We start from the raw sequence: 15,226 nt of genomic DNA on the forward strand, positions 1-15,226 counted from the left end.
AAAAATATTCTGAGATGTATCGTGATTCTTTTTTTGAAGATTATGAATCGATGCAGAAAAGTAAACAATATAACATTTAAAAGCCAATTCTCAACATTATGATCCCCTGTAACAATTTTCTAAGACCAGCCGTATGTTCCTTACGGCTGAACCAGTTGTCTCACCTCCTTGCCTGTTTTCTGTACTTAGATATGCTTTGTGCTAGACTCATCTGTTGAAAAGAAGAACACATTTTGGAGATCTTTAAAGGTTTTTGCTGGGGGACATGTAAAAGCGATTTATATAATTGTTGCACTGCAAGTCACATAATAAACCCATTTACAAATCTACATACATTTAAATATACAACCATCAGTCACTACTTTTCCAATACATTACTGACTACTCACCATATCAACATATATATATATATATATATAAATTTTAGGGTGAAGACTAGGGTTAGGGTTAGGGTTGGTTAAGGGTTGTGGTAAGGGTTAGGCAAGTAGTCATTATGGTTAGGGGTAGGGTAAGTCTCCAGGAAATTAATGCAAGTCCTCTGAAGTGATAGAAACACAGTTGTGTGTGAGGGAGGGACTCCAACAAGTGTTTAGAGCAGCTGGGTTAAACCAGCAGTGCCTTTCAGTCACAACGACAAGGAGTCGAAGAAGGAGAGACCATGCTACGTTTTACAAAAGAAAAGACTTATCCAGAAGAGACAGACTATAAGTCTGTTCTTTTGAAAACTAGGCTCTATACAGAATTTATTTTGACCCATCCATATTTCACAGTAAGTTGGGAAGTGTTCTCCATGACCAGCTAGGCACTTGTCCCAGAATCTGCTGGTTAGAAGCAGGGGGAGGAGGGAATATCACGCTATATCTGTCCTGGGACACTCTCCAAGGTAAGTGCTTGGGATCTCAGCGTGTGTGAAAGTGTGTGTGTGTGTGTGTGTGTGTGTGTGTGTGTGTGTGTGTGTGTGTGTGTGTGTGTGTGTGTGTGTGTTTGTGTGTGTGTGTGTGTGTGTGTGTATGTGTGTGCACGATTGGGTTACAAATAAGACAGGGAAGCAGACGGGCATATTTATACCTTCACTGATAAACAGACGGGGTGCAGCTCCCACAAACATGGTGGTTCAAGGCAACAGAGGAAAAAGAAAAGACTGAAACTCTCTGCTGGGAACTTCTGGGCTCCAGGAAGACCAAAACCACACCAGATCAAAGCAGATCAGGCAGAACCTGAAACCTTTGGCACTCATCACAACAGAAATACAAGACCATAAAAGATCAGCTCCCGAATATACCACAGTAAACAACTGCAGACGAGAGTGAGGGACCAGACTGTAGTGTGAAAAACTGAGGATATCTGAAATCTTACGAGACAGAGGGGAGCAGTCATGCCAGGCTCAGGAGGAGCAGAGTGAGTGCAACAGCTGCATGTGTACTGTATATGTATGTGTATGTATGTATGCATATTTGAACCTACTTTACAATATTTTATTGACATATTTTATCCGTATACATGTTTGTCTCATAAAACTGGTGCCATTTACCAGCAAACCATATTTACATTAAACTCAGAACTATTGATAAGATATTTTCACTCATATAGTTGCTAGGTGCTGAGCCAAAGAGAGTCTAAATAAAGCTCAGCATCACATGAGGAAATTAGAGCTACAAGTGCAGAGCCTGCATGTGAGAGAGTCATAATGTGTCTCTTGTTTGAAAGTCCGAAGGGAGAAGATTTCTCCACTGCCATCCTGAAACAGAAACACAGACCAAACAGACTTATTGTGGACGAAGCTCTCAATGAAGACAGCAGCATTGTCAGCCTGTCACAGGTCTGTGTGTGTGTGTGTAGGTCTGTGTAGGGTCTAAATACACAAACTCTGATTCCAAAAAAGTTGGGATGTTGAGTAAAACATGAATAAACTTTCCCACCAGTATTCAATTGAATACAATTTAAGGCCAATATATTTAATATTCAAACTAATAAAGTTCATTGATTTTTGTAAATTTAAACTCATTCTGAATTTGATGCCTGCAACATGTTCTAAAAAAGTTGTGACAGGGTCACGTTTACCACTGTGATACATCACCTTTTCTTTTAACAACACTGAGTGAGTGTTTGTGGACACTTGAAGATTTGAAAGTGAAATTCTTTCTCATTCTTGCTTGATATACAACCTCAATCACTCAACAGTCCAGGGTCTCTGTTGACATATTTGTGCTTCATAATGTGCCACACATTTTCAATGGGAGACAGGTCTGGACTGCAGGCAGGTCAGTCTGGTACCTGAACTCTTTTACTATGAAGCCACACTGTTGTAACACGAGCAGAATGTGTCTTGGCATTGTCTTGCTAAAATATGCAGGGACGTCTCTGAAAAAGTTATCGTCTGGATGGCAGCATATGTTGCTCCAAAATGTTTATGTACCTTTCAGTATTAATGGGCCCTTCATAGATGTGACAATTACCCATGATGCCATGGGCACTAACACGCCCCCATAACATCACAGATGCTGCTTTTGAAGTCAGTGCTGGTAAAAATCTGGATGGTCCTTTTTCTCTTTGTCCTGGTGGACACAACGTTCATGATTTCCAAAAACAATCTGAAATGTAGACTCAGGCCACAGCACACTTTTCCACTGTCTTTCAGTCCGTCTTAGCTGAGCTCAGACCCAGACCCAGACCCAGACCCAGACCCAGACCCAGACCCAGAGAAGTCTGCAGAGTTTCTGGATGTTGTTGATACACGGCTTTCTCTTTGTTGCTGCATCTACAAATGCAAGTTAAGACTCTACCATGAAAACTGTGTTTACTGTCTACCTTTATCCAAAGTGTTCCTGAGCTCATGTAGTATCCTTTATACAACTGTGTGGGTTTTTAATGCTGAGCCTGAGCCTCCTCAAAGGTCAAAGGTCACAGGCATTCATTGTTGTCTTCAGCCTTGCCCCTAACATGCAGAGATTTCTGAATCTTTTAATGATATTATGGAATGTAGATGGTGAAATCCCTAAATTCCTTGCAGTTTTGTGTTGAGAAATTCTGTTCTTAAACTGTTTGGCTATACTGGTGAATCTTGTCCTATCCATGCCTCTGAACGAGTGAACGTTTCAAGAATGCCCGTTTAATACCCAATCATGATACTGTCATGTGGCACCAGTTAAACTGTTTACCTGAGGAATGTTCCAGTAGGGTGTTTTTAAGCATTCCACAACATTCTCAGGCTTTTGTTGCTCCTGTCCAACTTTTTTTGAAGTGTTGCAGTCATTATATTCATAATAAGTTTATATTTATGAAAAAACAGAAAAAAGTTTGAACATCAAATATCTTGTCTTTGTGCTGTGCTCAACTGAATACAACTCTGCATCATGTGTGTGCATTTCCTCTGATATTTCTCTGTGTGTTTCCACCAGAATAAGACAGAGGAGCTGCAGCTCTTCCGAGGGGACACAGTGGTGTTGAAGGGGAGGAAGCGTCGTCAAACAGTGTGTATCGTCCTCACTGACGGCACCTGTGGGGATGAACGAATACGCATGAATCGTGTGACGCGCAACAACCTGCGCGTCCGGCTCGGTGATGTCATCAGGTAGATCTCACGCCTGTGTCCAGTAGTGGAAGAAGTATTTGGTGTCCAGTTGCATAAAACAACTTGGCTGAAGTTTGCCTTAAATTTTCATCTACATGCATCAGGATGACTAAAGATGGAAAAAAATGAGTTGCATAAAATCATAACACTTTCCTTAGAATGTTGTAAGGGAACATCCTTTCATTTCTCAGTGTTTGTCCTTAGCTAAGAGACATAACAGTCTCTCAAAAGTGAAATAATTTGAGGAACATAAGACAATGGCTGAATTTATGGTGATTGGAGAGGAGGACGAAATACCAAGAGGCATTTTTTAGGACAGAGACTGGACACTATGAACAATGCTAGCAACTCTTATTAACATTAGCAACACCATGTATTGAAACATACCTTTTTCTGTCAGCTCCTATCTACAGTTTGTTTTGACACTAGATTTGATTTTGTCAGTTAGCTCACATTTTCTACTTGTGTATATTTATTATGGCTGCTGGATTAATTTACTTTGGACTGTGTGCTTGTTCTTTCCATATTCCTTGAAGAGAACAACACTCTCATCTTTTTCTTTTTGTTTTCTCTTTGTTGTCCATTTTGGAAAAGCTAGCTAGCATAGGCTAACTAAGTGTGTTAGCTAGGCTTGCTATCTAGTAACTTTAAAGAATGGAGTGAGTGAAGCGTAACCATGGTAACTGAAGTTACTATTGTTTGAACAGATCAGATACAAATAATGACATGCACCTCCACTTTTATATATTATTTTAATCTACAGCAGTGCATCATAAATTTTATCAGATGTTTTTAGTGTTGCTGTCCTGTGAGAACCATGTATCTCTAAAAAGTCAACTTTTCATGGTATCAGAAAAAAAACAGCCCTGTTTTCAGCTTTGTAATAATGTATGTTCCAGCTAATCCAAGAGGGTTTTAAATTGTTTATTTAACTGAAGAAGTAGGACTTCTCTAATCATAAAAGAACACTTCATTCTTCAGTTTAACACAAATATTCATAATAAATCTTCACTAAATTGACTATGAAACATGTTAATCTGACAAGTAACTAGTAAATTGTCAGACAAGTGTAGTGCAGTAAAAAAAAAAAGTTAGGTGCAGTATAAAGATGCATAAAATAGAAATACCTCAAATTTGTACTTAAACACAGTACATGGGGTAAAGTAAATGTACTTAGTTACATTCCAGCACTGCCTGTGTCTTTGTGTTACATGTGAGGTTTGACACCACATGAGATCATCAGGATGAATCCATTAATTGCTGCTGATGTGTGTTTCATCACAGTATTCATGCCTGCCCTGATATCAAGTATGGGAAAAGGATCCATGTCCTCCCAATAGATGAAACCATCGAGGGCCTGACAGGAAACCTGTTTGAGGTTTTCCTCAAACCGTATTTTTTGGAGGCTTACCGGCCCGTACATAAAGGTACTACATCACCTCTGCCACTGGTCATACCAGAATATCAGCTCTGTTCATAACATGATCTCTCAAGAGATGTCACTATCAGGTGTGACAACCTGTTTGTGATCAGCTTGTTCATTCTTCAACAGCATAAAACATTTGATTATGTCATCACTCAACATTCATTATAATGACTTACAGGTTCTTCCTTTTAACACACTGGTGGAAATGGGCGTCCAAGACATTCAGATGATCTTGTATGTGCCAGCTAATTTATTTTTTTTATTTGCTTTGCCAGATGACATCTTCTTGGTGAGGGGGAGCATGCGGGCAGTGGAGTTCAAGGTGGTGGAGACTGATCCCAGCCCTCACTGCATCGTCGCCCCAGACACTGTCATCTACTGTGAAGGAGAGCCGATCAAGAGAGAGGTCTGTGGGAGACTTATGCACCTCTAAACTTTTGAACTGTGGGACACCGAGCTGACATCAGGACAGACTCCTGATATAACAACATGCTGGAAATGATTACAATCACTTGCTTGTGCTTATATAAAACTACTTTTATGTTGTAGTACAGAATATGTACTTATGTAAATCCACTATTTTGGTAGTTAGTGTGGAAGATAATATACTGTTTGTACCAAGAGAAAATATTCCACACACTCAAAAATGTGTGAATTTATGTGTGTAGGTTGGAATTTTAAAGTTCCAACAGCCTGACACAGAAGAAAAAAATACCTTCCTCAAGGTTTTAATATGCATGTTCTCCTTTGAAATGTCTATTCCAGGCCAGAATAACTTTTTGTATGCTTACTTAATGTTAATTAGAGTTCAAATTAATGCCACATGTTTACAGAATGAGTTAGCGTCTGTTTATGATTCATAAGAAATCATTAATAATCTTGCAGAAGGTGTAGATATTTGTTATGGTTAAATTGAGCAATAGGTTAATGGAGTTTGGCGGGCAGTGAGACAGGCAGAGTGAGTATTTTCAGAGCAGTGGGGTTTTATTTTCAGGATAATTGTCTTAACTTTACATTGGCACACAGTTTACAGATATTAACAGTTATTACAGTGTTGGGTTCGACCTCACTTGATATTGTAACTTTATGAAATTGAATGGTAAGGCAAAAATCTCCCCTGGAAATAGACATTTCTAAGTAAAATTACATAACTCAACCAGCTGTAACTCTTGCGTATTTCTCTGTGACAGGATGAGGAGGAGAGCCTTCATGACGTCGGCTACGACGACATCGGAGGCTGTCGGAAGCAGCTGGCCCAGATCAAAGAGATGGTTGAGCTTCCTCTCAGACACCCCGGCCTTTTCAAGGCTATAGGAGTCAAGGTGTCATACATACACACACAAACCCTGATCACTTCCACTCATATTTCTGCTCCCTTTGATTCTAAGTGTGACTGAGTGTGTTCCCCCCTCGTCTCTCTCAGCCCCCCAGAGGGATCCTGCTCTACGGCCCTGCAGGCACAGGGAAGACCCTGGTGGCCCGGGCTGTAGCCAACGAAACTGGTGCCTTCTTCTTCCTCATCAATGGTAAGGTGCTTTTTTTGTTGTTGTTGTTCACACGGGAAGAAAACAGCTAATCCTGTTTTTACAAAGTGAAAAAGTTTGAAAATAAAGTACGTCATACAAATATCACAGGAGAGTGGTTTGTGTTCCTCCAGTCCACATTCTTCCAACACCCTCCCTACCTGCAATACAACAGCAGAAGAAGAAAAAGTTACACTAACATTTGTTAGTGTAACATGTATGCATGTATAAGTATGTATGTATTTTGTCTGAGCTGTTCATAAATGCACCATAAAGATAGTTTGTTGTTGTGTCTTATTCCAAGGATGTCAAATACTGACCGTTTGAGTTGGTAAAGGGATGACTGAGAAAATTATGTTTCCGAGTCCATACAGTTTTTATTTTTTAAGGAAAATTTTGCATATTATGCCTTTAATCTGCCTCTGACTCTGTCTGAGCCTTCAGACTACTTTGAAGAAAACTAATTATACCTTGCAGAAACCAATTTAAGTGTACACTATATTTAGAGCATTTTTGCCACTTTATTTTGCTGTGAGACAGCCTTTTACAACGTTATTTTACTGTGCAAAACAGAGTTGCTGGTCTACTGCTGCCTCAAACCGCAAATAACGTTCATTTGAATCCAAACTGACGTGGTAAAACACAGAAGTCACAAAATAACACAAACAAACTAACAGATCGTGGCAGCAGTGGTGCAGGAACTCTATGAGGTGCAATTAATGTTTTTTTTCAAGATAGTCTTGGTGACTTTTAAGAGAGCATAAATGTTGGTTTCAGTTCCACCTGTCATAAAAGGCTGTCTCAAAACCTAAACAAATTTGCAACAAAAAAAATCAAATAATCGATTATTAAATTAATTGCCAACTATTTTGATAATCAATGAATTGGTTTGAGTATTTTTTTTAATAAACAAAAGGTCAAAATTCTCTGATTGCAGCTTCTTAATTGCTTGCTCTTTTATGAGCATAAACTGAATATATTTGGGTTGTGGACAAAATATTTGACGTTTGAGGATGTCATCTTGGACTTTTGAAACCACAGAGTGACATTTTTCACCATTTTCTTACATTTTATGGACCAAGGAACTAATCAATTGATCAAGAAAATAATCGACAATGACAATCTTTTTTTTCCTGAACCTGTTTGTAAATTGTTATTTACTCATTGTTTTCTTATTTGTCCATCTGTGTTTGGGAAGATACCTATTACATGCTCTGCATTATTCTGTGAAGGTCCTGAGATCATGAGTAAGCTGGCAGGAGAGTCAGAGAGCAACCTCAGAAAGGCGTTTGAAGAGGCAGAGAAAAATGCTCCGGCCATCATCTTTATTGATGAGCTGGATGCCATCGCTCCCAAGAGAGAGAAGGTGAACAACAGAGAGCAAGCACAGAATGTCCATTTCTGCTGTATAGGATGTAACTTTGTGTGTGTGTGTGTGTGTGTGTGTGTGTGTGTGTGTGTGTGTGTGTGTGTGTGTGTGTGTGTGTGTGTGTGTGTGTGTGTGTGTGTCTAGACCCATGGTGAAGTGGAGAGGCGTATAGTCTCCCAGCTCCTAACCCTGATGGATGGCCTAAAGCAAAGAGCTCATGTAGTTGTCATGGCAGCCACGAACCGACCAAACAGTGTGGACCCTGCTCTTAGACGCTTCGGTCAGGATGCACACACATACACAAATACGCACACACATACACACACACACACACACACATTTACAAGTATGGTGATGTCTCTCTCCAGGCAGGTTTGACCGGGAGATTGACATTGGAATCCCAGACTCGACGGGCAGACTGGAGATCCTGCAGATTCACACCAAAAACATGAAACTGGCTGACGATGTCGACCTGGAGAGGGTGAGAAAGAGCAGCCGCCTGCGTCAAACAAACATCATCCAATGATGAAACAATTTTACATTTTTTAAGAGTGTCTGGAAATTTTGTTGCGACTAGAATGCTCATAAACATCTGCTGCTTATGGTAAGACACACAAAACATCAAATTTAGTGGTAGTAGTGGTAGATTTTTTAAATTCAGTTTTATTACTCACAACACAGTTAGTATAAACAGTATACAATATACAATAAATTAATAAAAATAATAAAGAAAGAAATTTCAAATAATCATTCACTCTTGTAATCCTCACAAACAGCTTCCTGAACAATTCTTTCATTCATTCCTAAATTTATATTAGTATAGTTCCATAATTTAACCCTAATAATATAGATACATTTCTTTTCAGCTTTTTGTCCAGTAAACTTACAGAAAACAATAAAGTTGATCAGTTTGAACATCGCAAATTGAATATGACTTGCAAACCATGCATTCTATTTTCATTTAGTTTTTACACAGCATCCCAGCCCTTTTGGAATTGGGGTTTGTTATATTAATGAATATGAATATAATCAATATTAATGTTCCTGTGTTATTTAACATATCTCAGATCGCCACAGAGACCCACGGTCATGTAGGCGCTGACCTGGCTGCTCTGTGCTCAGAAGCTGCTCTGCAAACCATCCGCAAGAAGATGACCCTCATTGACCTGGAGGACGAAACCATCGACGCAGACCTGCTCAACTCACTGGCTGTCACCATGGATGACTTCAAAGTACACACAAACACACACACACACACACACACACACACACACACACACACACACACACAGAGAGAGACATGCACACAGACTTTTGCTCGTCCAGGACATCCTGCATGTGGGTGTAGAACAATTGTCTCCTGTCCTTGACACCATCATGTCTTTCCTCAGTGGGCGCTGAGTCAGAGCAACCCATCAGCTCTGAGAGAAACCGTTGCAGAGGTGCCCCAGGTGACCTGGGAGGACATCGGCGGATTGGACGAGGTCAAGAGAGAACTGCAGGAGCTCGTCCAGGTGGAAGAAACACTCACACACTCATACCACCACCTGACTCTGCACATACCTGCAAACACATGTCCCATCAACCATCCATCTGTCTTCATCTTGCTCCCCTCAGTACCCCGTCGAGTATCCAGACAAGTTCCTGAAGTTTGGTATGACCCCGTCACGTGGAGTGCTGTTCTACGGCCCTCCAGGCTGTGGGAAAACCCTACTGGCGAAGGCCATTGCCAACGAGTGCCAAGCAAACTTTGTCTCCATCAAAGGACCCGAGATGCTCACCATGTGGTTTGGAGAATCAGAGGCTAATGTCAGAGACGTGTTTGATAAGGTGAACACAGAGAAAGGAAAGAAGAGCTGATAAATCATGAAAGGAGAGTCATTTGTAATGTTTCAAACTGCAACCCTTCTGACCTCCTGGTCTCATCTCCTCCTACAGGCCAGGCAGGCAGCTCCCTGCATCTTGTTTTTCGACGAGCTAGACTCCATCGCCAAATCCAGAGGAGGGGGAGCTGGGGATGCGGGTGGTGCAGCCGACAGAGTCATCAACCAGATACTCACGGAAATGGACGGCATGTCTGACAAAAAGAATGTTTTCATCATTGGTGCCACGAACAGGTGCACATGAGGGAATCTGTATTATGATTTTAATATGGTTTGAGAGGTCAGTTCACTACAAGTCACGATTGATTTTCCTCTCTGTGCATCTCACTTTCTTTTCTCGTCACACCAGACCAGACATCATAGACGCTGCCATCCTGCGGCCGGGCCGTTTAGACCAGCTGATCTACATCCCACTCCCAGACAAACCGTCACGCACGGCGATCCTAAACGCCAACCTACGCAAGTCCCCTGTTGCACGAGTTAGTGATACACAAACTCTCATGCTGTACAGGACCTTCCTCATGAATGCTTATCAAACTATTACAAATACTGCTGACAGTGGTGCTTATTATGTGTTTTTCATGAAAAACCTTAGGCTGCAAAAGAAATGGTAGCTACCACTGGTGGACTCAAGGGAGCAAAGGGGGGCAATCACCCCTCTGGTACTCCCATCTTTGAAAAAAATGACACAAAGTGCTCTCTTGGATGCCCCTATGGTAGATAAAACATAAAGCGCCCTTTAAGGTGCCACTGGGAAAAGCTGGAGGCAAACTGAGCAGGAATGCCCTGTCTATGGTGCTGAGACCTGCAATGATCATCCATCACAATGTTTCACTGTGGACATCGTCATATGCCAAATCAGTAGATGTAGCCTAGCCCTATTAAAAAGGCCCTCTGCCAATCACATGGACACATCATCAAGGCAAAAAGAACCAGCCAATCACACTTCAGTAGCAGTTGCCAGTCACAGTAGAGCAGGGCAGGAATAGGCAGAACAGTGTTAGGGGAAAAGTGCTGCAGTACAGGCTGTTTTTCTGAACATCTTTATCAAATTCTGCTTTTAAAAAGTGATGGGGACATGTCCAAAGCATCCCTAGTGTAAACGACACCCATGTAAGTAGCACACTGTAAGTAACATACTGCTAAATATTATATTCCGTTTCTGACTTATTCTGCCAATAACCTCCCTAAATCTTACACACTGGACCTTTAACATCAATACTCAAGCCCAGTGAAGTGTCTTTACCTAAAAACCTAAAATGTTTGGCTAAAGCAATCCCAACTGTCTGAATGATACTAACTAAATAATGTGAATCTTCAGGTTGAACATTTTCACAGCATTTCTTTCTCTTTCCTTTTACACATCCTGCCTCTCTTTCTCATAGGATGTGGACCTGGAATACCTGTCTGGCATCACAGAGGGTTTCTCTGGAGCTGACCTAACAGAGATCTGCCAGCGGGCTTGTAAGCTGGCTATCCGTGAGGCCATCGAGGCTGAGATCAAGGCTGAGCGTCAGAGGCAAAACAGACCAGGCATCCCCATGGTCAGACTGATACTGCTGCACTGCATACTTACTTATCTATACCATACTATACTGATTTATGTTAAAGTGTATTAGAAACACACATCACATTTCCATCATAGATGTTTTATAGACTTTTAATTCTCCTGCAGTGCATGTTGGGAAAGTCAGCTAATATGCTGATAATATTTCTTTAAAAACTTAATGTAATGAATTAAATAAATATATGTCATGGTTTGAATTTTCTTGGTTATTTCCTGTTTTATTTTGTAGTTCTGGTCTTCCCTCATGTGTTTTGTCTTTACTTTCTGTCTTTGTCCTTTTCCTGCTCTTTTTGATCGCCATTTGTTTGACCTGTCCTGTCTTATTAGTTCTTTGTCTATTCAGTCCCTGTGTTTCTTTGTCAGTTCGTTGTTGCCATTGTGTGTCATCCTGCCGCCTCCTGTTTTGCCCTCCTGATTAGTTAATTCCACTAAATTCCTGTATGATTTTTTTTACACACACACACACACACACACACACACACACACACACACACACACACACACACACACACACACACACACGTTCCACTCCTCAAAGCAGTACCTAGCTGTGTGTGCTTGGTACAGATAGAGACTGTGGAAGATAAAGAAGTTCCCTAAAGGGCGGCTGTACGTTTTGTAACTATCAGCCTTTGGACTGGGAACACACACACACTCACACACATACACACAGACAGAGTGTGTATTGTTTCCACATTAAGTGCTCATAATGTATTTTTCTGTCTTCAGGATGAGGACTTTGATCCCGTCCCAGAGATCAGGAAGGACCACTTTGAGGAGGCAATGCGATTTGCCCGTCGCTCTGTCAGTGACAACGACATCCGCAAATATGAAATGTTTGCTCAAACTCTGCAGCAGAGCCGAGGTTTTGGAAACTTCAGGTACACATGTTTAAGTACAATAAAACATGTGTCGCTGCAGAGAATGCAGTCTTGATTTCTTCAAGAAACATTCAAGACTCAATCCTTTTGTTTTCTCCACCTAGGTTCCCTTCTGCCACTGGTAGCCGGTCTGTAGGACCGAGTTCAGGTTCTGGCTCAGGGAGGCCAGACCTGTACAGAGATGAAGGCAATGATGATCTCTATCAGTGACAAAAACTCATAGTCAAACAGCTGCACAATGCTTTCCTCTTCCTCTGCTGTGCTTGGCTCCCTTGGAGGAATGGAAATGGAAGAGTAATTGGAGTGGACATGGAAAACATAAGGGGAAATGTGGAGACACAACTGTAGTAATAAAAGGGAGTTTTATATCTGAACACATTATAGTTTAGAGTTAGACTGTTAAACTGTTGTTCACAATTTCTGTGTTCAGGATTTTTTTGGGCAGACCTGAAACACATGATGTGCCGGAGCCATGGTCCCCCAACACTATACAAGTCCCATGAACTGACACAATAATGACGCCGCCTCCCCCTCCCCTCACCCTCCCTAATGGTCAGTTAGTAATGTACCTTCAGTGACTCTCTCAGTCCAGCAGTTCACCTCAGCTCGCTTCAGTTCCAACAACCCGACACAGAATTAAAAAAGAAATACCATCCTGTCTCCGTCCTCTGGCTCTGGTGGCTCAAACATGTCTGGACATGTCCAGTAAAGCTGCTGGATGGAGCGTCCATGTTTCAGGTTGTTTTCAGGTCGTAGTGGTGTTTGACACTGAGACAGTGAAGCGGACACACTCCAGCATTTCAGAGCTGAGAAAACTGCTCATTTTTTCATGATTCTGAGACCTAATTTTATATACTTAGTAATTTTTTTAATCTTTCAAATTTTGATGGATGGTTAAATTATTGTTTTGCACAATCCTTAAAGATTTAACATAAATCAAACAAGAAATCTGGTGAAAAATTATTTGTTATTATATTGAATTGTTTAAATGTAAAAACTAATACACTAGCAAACCTCATGGTACTTAGATAAAACAAAAAACATGTCAAACATAAAAATATGAAATCTTGGTTTACACACTGTGATCTGTTTGCACCATGAAAATTATGTAAGTCGTGTGTATGCGTGAGTGTAAAATGTGACAGATAAATGTATTTGTATGCCTCTAAGATCGCTCTAATAAAGTTCATATTGGAATTTTAAATGCAGTATTTTTGTACATGTATAATTTAAGAGCACTCTTAAAAAGAATCAGGCATCGTTTATGAATGAAAGCTTTATTGCCCCGAGGGAATTTTTTATGTACAAGGAGCATAAAAAGACATCAACAACCACACATGACAGCACATAATATAAAAACATAAGTATCATAAGAAATATTATAAAAAGCGTAATTTGGGAAATTCATGACATCATGTGCAGTTCAAGAAGGTACAAAATTCAGATCATTTGATTGAAACATGGTAAGCAGCGAAATGCTTCCCCTTAAAAAAAAAATATATATATATAAATATATATATGTACACATACACATATTTTGTACTCTTATCTTTACACACACACACACATATATATGTGTGTGTATCATGTATCAAGACTGAACACATAGAAAAGATAATTACATGTGTATCCATCAGTGGATATCATGCACACAGACACAATGAGACAAAAACTATGTGAAAGACGTACGAAGTAGATAACAACATCACAAGATGAAAACAATGTGACAAGACATAAGATAAGAAAAACGTAAAAAGACTGAATAAGATTTTCAAAAAAGACATAATGAGATGTAGACAACATAACAAAACAAAACAAGATAACAATACGTAAACAACGTGCCAAAACAAAAAATATGTAACAATACAAAAAACATCGTAACAAGATGTAACAAGATGAAAAAGATGTGAAAGCCATAGCAAGTATAACATGACTAAAACAATGTAACAAGAAATTAACAACATAACATTCATTCATTTTCTGTAACCGCTTATTCCCAAAGGGTCACGGGCTGCTGAAGTCTATCCCAGCTGACACTGGGCGAGAGGCAGGGTTCACCCTGGACAAGTCACCAGGTCATCACAGGGCTGACACATAGAGACAGACAACCACTCACACTCACATTCACACCTACAGGCAATTTAGAGTCACCAATCAACCAGGCATGCATGTCTTTGAACTGTGGGAGGAAGCCAGAGAAAGCAACGTAACAAGATGAAAAGAAATTACAAGAGCTAGCAAGACAAAAATGATGTAATGAAATGAAAACAATGTAACAAAATGTAAAGAGAATAAACAATGAAAACAAGGAAAAAGACAAAAATTACATAACAAGATGTAAGAAGACGATTGACAACATAAAAGGTTTAACAAAACAACTTAGCAAAACATTTTAACAAGACGTAACAGCAAACTAAGATGAAAAAGACTTAACAAGACGAAGACAACACATAAGATGAAAAAGATTTAACATGACATAAATGATATAAGAAGACAAAAACAATGTAACAAGATGTAAATGATATAGCAAGACTTTAACAGTGTACCATGACTAAAACAACATAACAAGACATAAACAATTTAACAAGATAAAAACAATGTAAAAGGTAGCACAACAAAAAATTATGTAACAAGATGAAATTATGTAGCAAGATGTAAGAAGATGAAAACGATGTATCAAAACAAAAATGGCATAAAAAACAGAAGAAAGCGGAAAAGCCATGAAAGACATAACAAGATGAAAACAATGTAAAAGTTGTAGCTAGACAAAAATTATGTAACAAACCAAAAAATGTAACAAGACATAAAAAGACCAAAACAATGTGATAACGAAACAAAATAACTAAAATGGTGTAACATGAAAACGAGAAAAGACAGAAAACACATCAGAAAAAGAAAACAACATATAAGACTGAAACAATGTAAAACACAGAAACAGTGTAAAAGACTTAAGATGAAAAAAACATAAGAAGACAAAAACAACGTTACAAGATGAAAACAACATAA

The 15,226-nt window shown here is 39.7% G+C and overlaps 1 protein-coding gene across 3 annotated transcripts; it reads left to right on the plus strand.

The window, feature by feature from the left end:
• The first annotated feature begins 1,004 nt into the window (after positions 1–1,004).
• LOC146330531 (transitional endoplasmic reticulum ATPase-like) lies at positions 1,005–13,424 on the plus strand. 3 transcript variants are annotated; one of them, XM_084716092.1, is made up of 18 exons: positions 1,005–1,398; positions 1,708–1,819; positions 3,399–3,571; positions 4,856–4,998; positions 5,273–5,403; positions 6,188–6,319; positions 6,421–6,523; positions 7,753–7,886; positions 8,034–8,169; positions 8,258–8,370; positions 8,957–9,121; positions 9,281–9,403; positions 9,507–9,719; positions 9,828–10,006; positions 10,122–10,251; positions 11,158–11,316; positions 12,069–12,220; positions 12,325–13,424. In XM_084716092.1, exons 1-18 carry the CDS (start codon positions 1,376–1,378, stop codon positions 12,428–12,430), a joined length of 2,427 nt encoding a protein of 808 aa, XP_084572218.1. In that variant the 5' UTR covers positions 1,005–1,375; the 3' UTR covers positions 12,431–13,424. The 3 variants fall into 3 exon arrangements, with proteins under 3 accessions (XP_084572218.1, XP_084572219.1, XP_084572220.1); XM_084716093.1 differs by lacking the exon at positions 1,708–1,819 and having other exon boundaries at positions 1,008–1,398; XM_084716094.1 differs by lacking the exons at positions 1,005–1,398; positions 1,708–1,819; positions 4,856–4,998 and having other exon boundaries at positions 3,430–3,571.
• The last annotated feature ends 1,802 nt before the right edge of the window (positions 13,425–15,226 follow it).

The sequence above is a fragment of the Lutjanus erythropterus genome, chromosome 3, assembly GCF_056507025.1.
Source record: "Lutjanus erythropterus isolate fLutEry1 chromosome 3, fLutEry1.hap2, whole genome shotgun sequence".
NCBI classification, from domain to species: domain Eukaryota; kingdom Metazoa; phylum Chordata; class Actinopteri; order Lutjaniformes; family Lutjanidae; genus Lutjanus; species Lutjanus erythropterus.

What these genes read in the sequence shown, in the direction of transcription:
- LOC146330531 (XM_084716092.1), top strand. Translation starts at nt 1,376, where the DNA reads ATGCCAGGCTCAGGAGGAGCAGA. An exon ending in CGGCTCGGTGATGTCATCAG is followed by an intron (nt 3,572 to 4,855) that starts GTAGATCTCACG and finishes GTTTCATCACAG; the next exon opens with TATTCATGCCTGCCCTGATA. An exon ending in TTACCGGCCCGTACATAAAG is followed by an intron (nt 4,999 to 5,272) that starts GTACTACATCAC and finishes TTGCTTTGCCAG; the next exon opens with ATGACATCTTCTTGGTGAGG.